At 32.5% G+C, this 9,763-nt stretch overlaps 1 protein-coding gene across 1 annotated transcript in view; it reads left to right on the top strand.

Annotated features, from left to right (window-relative positions):
* Positions 1-9,373, top strand: part of CUL3 (cullin 3) — a 108,784-nt gene extending 99,411 nt beyond the window's left edge. The window contains exons 13-16 of the mRNA XM_027875884.1: positions 980-1,114; positions 5,576-5,762; positions 7,106-7,251; positions 8,161-9,373. Of these exons, the coding sequence (XP_027731685.1) occupies positions 980-1,114; positions 5,576-5,762; positions 7,106-7,251; positions 8,161-8,292 (600 nt within the window). The 3' untranslated portion in view covers positions 8,293-9,373. The remainder of the gene's footprint in view (positions 1-979; positions 1,115-5,575; positions 5,763-7,105; positions 7,252-8,160) is intronic.
* Positions 9,374-9,763: the final 390 nt, after the last annotated feature.

Below are 9,763 nucleotides of genomic sequence, written 5' to 3'. Positions count from 1 at the left end.
TCATATAAGTCTTTCCATATCTCACTGAGTACTTCCCATGTATGTTTTTATGGAACCATCATATTCCATTACAGTAATAACTATAATATATTCATCCAGTTTCCAAGTTTGAGACATATAAGTTATTACCAATTTTTGCCATCACAAATGGAATGTCTACTAACATTTTGGCACAGGTGTTTTTTCGTTGTAATTTTTTTTTTTTGCAGGGATTGAATCTTTGCATTATAATCTGTTTGGTGAAAGGTATGGTCAGTTTTGAGACTTAGTGCATATTGCTGCATTGCTCTCCAAAATTTTTATATCAATTTTCAGTTCTGCTAACAGTAAATTCCTATTCTACCATATCCCTAATATTTATACAATTATTTCTGCAAAAATAGCTATAAGATTGTAACTTGCAGTTGTTTTGATTTGTATTTCTGAATGGATTTTTAAGATTTTACTTTTAACTGACCCATAAACTTCTTTTTACCAAAAGTTGCTGATTAACATTTAAGTTGTAATTAAATATTCCTTAAAATATTTCTTATATATTAGATTTTTATTGGGTTTTTTTTCTCCCACAAAACTTAAGAATAAATATATTGGTCTTTTTCTAAAATTACTTATGTGAATGATTTTTTAAAAAATCAGTACATTTCTTAAATATATATAGAAATCTTTAGGTCTTATACTGCTAATCCTTAAGTTCTTGAGCCATAGACCTTTTCTATTACATAAGACTTTTTTCCATTTCATTTTTTGTAATTTATGTGTCAGCTATATAACCAATATGTTATTTCCTAATAATAAAATTTCTGTTTCTTAGTTCTGATCATTTGTATTATGTCTCAGGTAAAGTAACAATAGCTATGAAATTGTTGGCTCTTCTTATCAGAATGAAGATTTTATACTACAGAAGTAATAGCCACGTAAAATAGCAAACAGAAATTTTAAAATTAATTTTATTGTTATATTTTTATTAAAAAAAAAATAGGAAGATGGATCAGAAGTTGGTGTTGGAGGTGCCCAAGTAACTGGCTCTAATACACGGAAGCACATATTGCAAGTCTCTACTTTCCAGATGACAATATTAATGCTCTTTAATAATAGAGAAAAATATACATTTGAGGTATGATTTACAATTATGTCAATTTTAATTGATATCATTTTTAACTTGTAAGATGACAGTGACTGAGTCTTATGTAAAACTGCCTGTCTCTTTCCTGCTTTAAGGAGATTTAAAACTGTACTTAAGAATGTTTGAAACATTATCCTAGTATTGTTTATTTGTGAAGTTGGTTCTATTACAATTCTTTTTTCCAACTCACAGTTCCTAGTTAGAGCACCATACAAGAATGAAGATTCAGCGAGACATGTCTTTCATGGTGCTAAACCAGCTCACCCTATTCTTGTGATTAGAGACTACATTAAGCCCTTAGACATCACACTCCGGTTATTCGCCTTCCTACCTTGCCAAAACATATACTTGGGTTACTTAGTAGGACTCCTTTGCCTTTTAAATTGCTTCCTGTTGTTTCCATTTGATTTCTTTTTCAAACCAGCATTAATTCCTTAGAATTGGGAATTGCTTTCCTACATGGAAAAATTGCTAACTTATTTTCTCTGTTATGCTTTCTTTGCAAATAAGTAGTCTGTCTCCTTATTTTTCTCATCTTTCTTTCTCTCCTAATCCCTCCCACCACACATACACACCCTAGTTTTACATATTACCTATTTCCTGTTGAAAAATTTTCTTTCCTTCACAGTATTTAAGTAGTTTAGATTTACTACTTCTTAATAAAGTGATTTTAAATTGTCTTTTATTCCATTTGAAAAACTGTTATTAGTAATAATCTTTATATAGTGTTTGTAATTTTTAAAGCCTGTCAAACAGTTAATTCTTAGAACCTTTATGAAGGGCAGGAGTGTAGTAGCCATATTCTATATCATGGGCATTTGACAGGTAAAGCATGACTTCTTTGGAGTTCAATTTTCTTCAGTTTGCTTGTTTAGATCCACTTACTATTATCCATTGCTGGACAGTTCAGGTTTTCCGTTAGAATATTTCCCGAAGTCACTAGGACCTTATTAAAAGAAAATTTTATGATCTTGATGTAAACATAGAGAGAAAAATAATTGACTTTTTAGTTAAGGTAGTTTTCTTGAGGAGGTAAGCCAATGTTAGCTATACAGTTCAAATATTTTTATCCTTAAATGTAGTAGATACAATTTTGAATTGACATTTTTCTTATAAAAACCTTAACTTTGACGAACCATTAAAAAAAATTAGCCATTTGTTTTGTTGTCTTCAAGCACAAGGTTGTTTTCAGAGTAGTAAAGAATAAAGCTACAAATTATTAGAAGAGGCATATTTTATCCAAATAGTTCTTTCCTACAGAACATACTTTTATTGACACAGTTAGCAAATTTAGGGTATTAGTCGACACGTACGGCAAATATTGAGCACTCTGTTGTAGTGTCCAGGCATTCTAAGGTTCCCTAAAGATGAAACCAAAGGTCCTTAACAGCTGCTTCCATAGGTGTGTCTGAAACCTGCCATAGGTCACAGGGATGATATACCTACAGAGAAAATAGTTTTATGGTAAGCAATTGAGGTTTGAGAGGCAGCAGGCATGTCCTTGTGCATAGAGTCAGAGCTACCAAGGTTCAAGTGTTGCTTTCTTCACAGATGGGCTGTGTTACCCTGGCTGAGTCACTTACTGAACCTTTCAGAGCTCCAGGCAACTCTGTAAGCCTATAAGTTACCACTGTGCAATGATAGAAGGAATTAACCTTACTAAAAATTCTCTGTTAGTCAAACTCAAAACAGTTGGTAAATGCCTGCTATGTTCCCAGCATTGTACTGGGTGCTGGGAATACAAAGACAAAACAAGAAAACAATCATTTCCCTCCACCAGTGAAATTACAGGTCTGGACCAAGAAACAAAAAATTAAAAAGAAACTTGAGGTATAGCTGAAGGGAATCAGCAGTATTCCTCTGTTCTAAAGAGAAGGTAGGGCAGAGCCCCCAAGTCAGCTCGTTTCTACTTGTTCTGATCTTTCTTCATTTCATGGCCTAACATGTCTGGGAAAACCTTTTGACAAGCATCAATAAGCAAAATTGAGTCCTCAAAGAGACATGGCAGCCCTGAGGATCATCTTGAATTTAAACATTTCCTTTTTGTTACTGTTAGAATGTGTAGCAACTTCATTTTTCAGGTTGTGAACACCTCTTATTTCATAGTTTGGAATGTTATGGATTTATGTAAGTGAATGAAAAGTGAGGCAGTAAGGCTTCACTATCTCGTAGGGTTGGAGGAAAAAGCACCTCATAAACCTGCAAGCACTACAGAAATGTAAATGGTTGTTCGTAGTAACATATATAATGTGGAGGAATAGCCAGCAGTTCTTGAAAGAAACACATTTGTACATAAAAGTCTTTTATCAAGGAATAAATTCTTTTACTTCTAAAGAACAAGTTATATGAGGGAGGCGTGTGAACATTGACAGCTTTGTAAATTATGAAGAAAGATACTCATTTTGTATTTTTTTAAGTATTTCTTTTGTCACAAATTCATTCAGGAATTTATTACTCATTTGTATCATTTTATCTATAAGGCAGTTTTATATCAAACCAAAGATTCATGCAATTTTCGAACTAGAAAAGGGCCAAGAAAGAGTTTTAGATGATGATCTCAGCTCGTGTTCTCCCTTTGGAGATGGCCGGAGTAGAGGTTAAATGGTCTGCAGAGGTCTAGATAGCAGATAGGACTAGAACCCACTTCCAGAAATCCTGGGTTATCAAAGCCTGAGGGACTTAGAGAAGAATCTACTCTACCCTCTTAATTTTTACACATTAGGAAGCACAGACCTAATTTGAGGAGTGAATGAACTTGCCCACCACACCCTAGAGAGTGAAGGGCAAAGGCAGAAATCAGACCCTGGGTTTCAGATTCTGTCTAGGCCTCTGTGCCATACTGGATTTCCAAGTCTCTTTGTATTCAGTCATGCTGCCTTAAATTTATATTGGGTTAGAGCAATCCATGTGGATAAGGGATGCCATTAGTGATCACTATCTTATTTTATAAATGTGTTTTCAGAGTGTTCTTCGTTATGCAGGATTCATTAATTGGGTATGGAACTTTGATAGACTAAGTTAATTGTAATATGATCAATACCGAATCATATTAATTCTTAAATTAAAGTTTTACCTGTCTTACATAAAATGTCAGTATTCCAGGGGCAGTTTAAAAGATGTTATGGCTGAACGTAACTGAAATTTTCACTTGTTTCAAGTTTAATTAAGACAACTTAAATCCTCAAAAAAGAAGGCTTCAGTGATTATCTCCTCTAGACAATGACAAATAAGAAAATTTTATGTTTACCATCTCCTGAAATGGAATGAAATTACTGTTTCCCAATACTCCTTTTTCACTTGGCAAAAATTTATAAGCTTCAGCAATGGAAATGAAGAAATGAAACTGAAAAATATTGTAGAAGAAAAATACAGTCATTGATATTGTCTACATTGCTTAGAATTGTCATTTCTCAATTATAAGAGAAGCCAAGAGTTTATATAGAGGTTATATTAAAGCGTTCTTGACCTTTAGAAGGTGATTCAGCTGGTCAGTCACATAGGCAGTGAGCTGGCCAGTCCTGTTTTGTGCCCACTTTGTGCAGTGCTGCTGAGATGGTGGCAGGAGTTGAGCCCACTCTTCTGAGCTGCTCCCTTGCCTTTTCTTTAGGAATGGTTTGTGTCTGATAATGATAAACTGGACCCTTGAGAAAGAACAGGCTTCCTTATACAGTGAAGCACGACCAAAGGTACCAACCTCATTTTGTTAGACATTTGCTCCAGACCATAGTGATCCCCAGAGTAGTATTTAGGTGCTGAAAAGCATACTGGAGTATGAAGTGAAAGAGTAAAAAGATCTTCTCCCTTTCACATTGCTTCTCTAGAGTGAAGTTAGACTAATTAAAATGTGTTGGGGAGAAGATAGATCCTGCATTTATCCTAGTAACATTTTTTTAGCATTATACAGCTTATAACTTTTTTCTGTGATTTTAACTCTCTTGCTTGGTGTTAATTACCAAACATGTTTGAATTTTTTCATGTTTTAAATATGTACCGTAAATTGTAGTAATTTGGATTTACTAATTTAAAATTTGTGACTATACCATTTTCATTTTTTAAAAAATATTTACTAAGCAAATTAGTAGTATCAGCACATTTAGAGGAAATATTTTTAATCTGCCTATAAAAGTTTTGTTAGTTTAAGTACTTTGTAAATATCTATGATTAAGTGATGATAATCACAATTCATTCTTCCTGAGCTACCCCTACTTGCATATACTCTGTTAGCCTAGTTATTGAAGACACTTGAAAGCAATGAAATTGCTTTCTTTTTAAATGTTAAAAATTTATTTTTGATTCACATTGGTCCTTTCCCCAGTTTGCTGAACTGCTGAAGTTTTATTATAGTATAATATATGTAGGGAGAGCATTTTTATAAATTATTTAGTTAATGTAATTCTCACCTGTTTGGATCTTTTTTAAAAATCTAACTGTATTAATCTGCTGAATTTTCAGGAAATACAACAAGAGACTGATATCCCTGAACGAGAACTTGTTAGAGCCCTACAGTCCCTTGCGTGTGGTAAACCAACACAGCGGGTTCTCACCAAAGAACCTAAATCAAAGGAAATAGAAAATGGTCATATATTTACAGTTAATGATCAGTTCACATCCAAACTGCACAGAGTCAAGATTCAAACAGGTATCTGGAATTATGCTGAACTGTTTATTCCTTAAAAACATCAAATAGGGTTGAAATCTTCTATTAAAAATGGATTTATCGTACTGTTCACCTGAGTGTCAGAAAAAAACGAGCCTGCAAAGATAGTCCTCATTAAAAAGTACAAAACAGAAGCATTTTAAGAGTGTTCAGTTAGGTAACAAAATGCTTATTTTCATAAATCAAAATCCTTTGTTAAAGACTATTAAATCTCCATTTTTTCAGAAATGTGTACCATATGTGTGTATACATACATGCATGTGCATGTATATGAAATTTGGTGCTTAAATTTTTTGTTTGCATAAACATAACTTTTAAATTTTTATTATTATGTTACTTTTAAATTGCAATAACAAGAACTTCTAAATGTCTCCAGTTGGATTATTTCTACTTAATTCCTTTAGAAAATAATTTTTCCATACCTATTTTTAAAAACCCACTGTAGAGTATATATGGGCAAGAGATTAATGGTTTCTAGTTACATAGAGGTATTTTAAAACTCCTTTCCATGTTAAAAAAAAAAAAAAAAAAAGTTCACCACAACATAGTGACCTGAGAAATCATAATAGAATTTGAAGAGAGTTCTAGGAATGCCCCACTGAGAAAGTTAAAAGTAATTAATTCAATAGTAATTTTAACTAATAGTATCTTGGAAACAAATATTCTTTTCTGAGTTTTCAGATTCCTTTGCCACATTTGGAACTTCAGTGAGTAAGGTTAAAAAAAAATAGCCTTGCACACATAACGCCAGTTGATTCATTGGACTGAGATGATAATGGGCAATTTAGATGGGTGATGTGGCATTGGAATAGGTGACCCTGGAAAGTCCCCTTCCAACACATGATTTAATAATATTATGGAAATAAAATTAAACCTGCAATGAATCTTATAGCCCTGACAGATTTCGGTATTGACCATGTCTGGAAACAACCCTTGAAATGACAGTATTTTTTTCTTTTCCTCTTTAAAAGAACGCCTAGCTTAGAATGAGGAAGGAAAAAGAGAACATGAAACCTGATTTCTTATAATTTTTATGTGATCTTTAAAAAAAATTGGTTTATAATGACTGAATAGTATAATGTTAGTTAAAGTAGTACTTAATGTAAACAAGAATTAAATTGTGTATGGTAATTTTATAAATTGTGGATGTTTACAAATACATTCAGATGTTGGCACATTTCTTAAGAATGTCACTAGAATTAACTTCTTTGTGTCTTCATAAAAAGAGAGGACATTCTAAGTGAACATCACTAGATATGCATTGTGTGTCTGTCTTGTATATCAGATTATTTTATTGCATATAACTTGTTTTATTACTTTTACAGTTGCTGCCAAACAAGGGGAATCAGACCCAGAAAGAAAAGAAACAAGGCAGAAAGTAGATGACGACAGAAAACATGAGATAGAAGCTGCTATAGTACGGATAATGAAATCTAGAAAGAAGATGCAGCACAATGTGCTAGTAGCAGAGGTAAGATTAAAACAGCCTAGATGAACAGGAGAACTAGTAAAAAGAATTAACATTTTTATATAAAATTTAGAAATACAAATTGTCAACAAATAAGAGTGAACTTTACACATACCACGTACTAGTCAAGACATCATGATCTCTTGTATTTTAAAGGATAGACTTCATATCATGATGCAGGTAGAGAGTGCTTCAAAGAAATAAACCTTAGCAGTTCACATTTTATTTGTAAAGAAAATAGCAAATATGACATTGAGCATGTGTCATATGTAAGCAAGTGTCTAAAAACTTTGGTGTACCTTTTTTCCCCCTCCAGATGAACACATTTACATATTTCTGGTAAAATTTAAACTAGAAAATGTAGTATGATATAATGACCTTGCCATTGTTAATGGTTTTCTGGGATATACAAATTTTTTGGTAGTTATTTTAGAAGTGAAAATTTTAGTAACTATTTAATAAAGAAAAATCTACAACAGAATGAAAGGCATTGCTTTCATGACAATGTTTGAGGTCTATTGGAGTAGCTTTTTGCTTGACTCATTTTGTGTCACCTGCTTCAAAACTTAAAGCATCACCTTGAAATCATTACATATGTTGAGATTCAGTTTCAATTCATCTAACAATAGTGATGCTTAGTATTTATATAGTACTTTTAAGGTTTGCACATCATTTTACATATATTAACATATTTGAGCCTCCTGGATGTGATTCTGATTTCTTTACCTAGAGTACAATTAGTCATCTTCGTTTGACTTAGCACTTTTGTCAAATAGCAGTTCAGTCACTAATTAAAGTATACATAGACCTTCCTATTCAAACCAAATAAGGTTTTCACATTTATAGTATAGCTTTTTCAGTGATGAATTTTCTGTCAGAAAATTAAGGGTTCGTCTTTTTTTCCCCTTCTAGGTAACTCAACAACTGAAGGCCAGATTCTTACCAAGTCCAGTTGTTATTAAAAAACGTATTGAAGGACTTATTGAGAGAGAATATTTGGCACGAACACCTGAGGATCGCAAAGTATACACTTACGTAGCATAAAATGCGTTCAGAAAATTGATTTATTCTTGGACTATACTCTTCGCATGAACTGGGAAGTTCTTTTAAATCATTAAATATTAAGACGACCATCTCTTCTATTAAATTGCAGTACATGTTCTAGATGATTCAGATCAAGCCTTTACTCCCTTTGAGAGTTTTCAACATCGATTGATTGAGCTTCAGGCTTTTCAGCGTTATCCCTGTAGAGATCATCTTTACAGTTCCTCGGGAAAATGTGAATGTGCCGCGTTTTGTTTTCAATACTGTATGAAAACAGGGAAAAAAAAATAAAACAAAAATTTAGAAAATACAGCTCATTAAAAAATAAAATTGTTGGAATTTCATTTTCCCAGGTCTTCAGTGTTGATGTAAATGTGTTTTTGTAGTGTTGCTTAGCACTTTGCGCATTGTATAAGTTGGGTAACAGAAAGATAAAAGAAATGACAGAATTCCCAATTATATTGCTCTGCTTCCAACATTTCTTGAGTCATGTTTAATTTAAAGATTTGGTAAATAGTCAAAAACCCAAGGATACAATTTTAGCATGCTCCACTACTCAAATTGCACTTACTAATCTAGCTTCACAACCATGAACCTTTGTTTCTGTCTTAATTGGCTTTTTCCTGTTTTAATTTGAATTCTTCCAAATTAAGTCCTTATGTTGATTAGGTTTTGTTCTGCATTATTTCTAGCAGTAAGAAAGGAAAATATTTTAGTATGTATAAATTGTATAATAATTTTTTTTGCTGTTGTACTCACTGCTGATAGTGGATTGTACAGAGCGGTGTTTTTATTTCATTTATTGTAGACAAATTCAAAATAAATGGATTTAGTGTTCACATACCCACTAATTCAAATATGTCAGAGCACAAAGGTGGCAGTTAATTATTTTGGCCCCTTTGAAAAGCACACCAGTCTACACTTTGTTATAAATGTCTTTGGTTTTTTTGCAACCATAAAGTTCCTCCACTTTAAATACTTTGGGAGAAAGAAGTGAAGCCTGTTGTGCACTATTAATTTACTGTTTTAAAACACAATCTAAAGATGCAATAAATATGGTTACTTTAATCTTTTAATGAAATCTTCAGTTCTTACAGCCAAATTTTATGTTTTGGAGTGTGATAAAGCAATATTTTTTAAAGCTGGTGATTTGTGGACAAAATTTGCATTCCACAGAATCAGTTTTACTTTCTTCAAAAATGTGCTTTGTACATGAAGTTGTACTTCGGTTTTCCTGTACTTCCAAACATTCACAGATGTTTTTGACCTAACATCTACCAAGGACTATATTTTTCTTTATTTTAACATCAAAGTATTTTTATCTTTGCTTCTATTTAATTTTGGTTTGGTTTGGTTTTCCTAAGGCAACGTTTCAAAAATGTAATTGGGACAAACCACTAAAGATGCCTGTTGGGTGGAAAAATAGATTGTTACTAACAAGTTTGAATTGAATAACTGACACTTGGTTGAA

The sequence above is a fragment of the Vombatus ursinus genome, unplaced genomic scaffold (assembly GCF_900497805.2).
Source record: "Vombatus ursinus unplaced genomic scaffold, bare-nosed wombat genome assembly UNPS02014810.1, whole genome shotgun sequence".
In the NCBI taxonomy this organism is placed as follows: Eukaryota; Metazoa; Chordata; class Mammalia; order Diprotodontia; family Vombatidae; genus Vombatus; species Vombatus ursinus.
The sequence above is the reverse complement of the archived record's forward strand: the minus strand, read 5'-3'. Positions and strand labels throughout refer to the sequence as shown.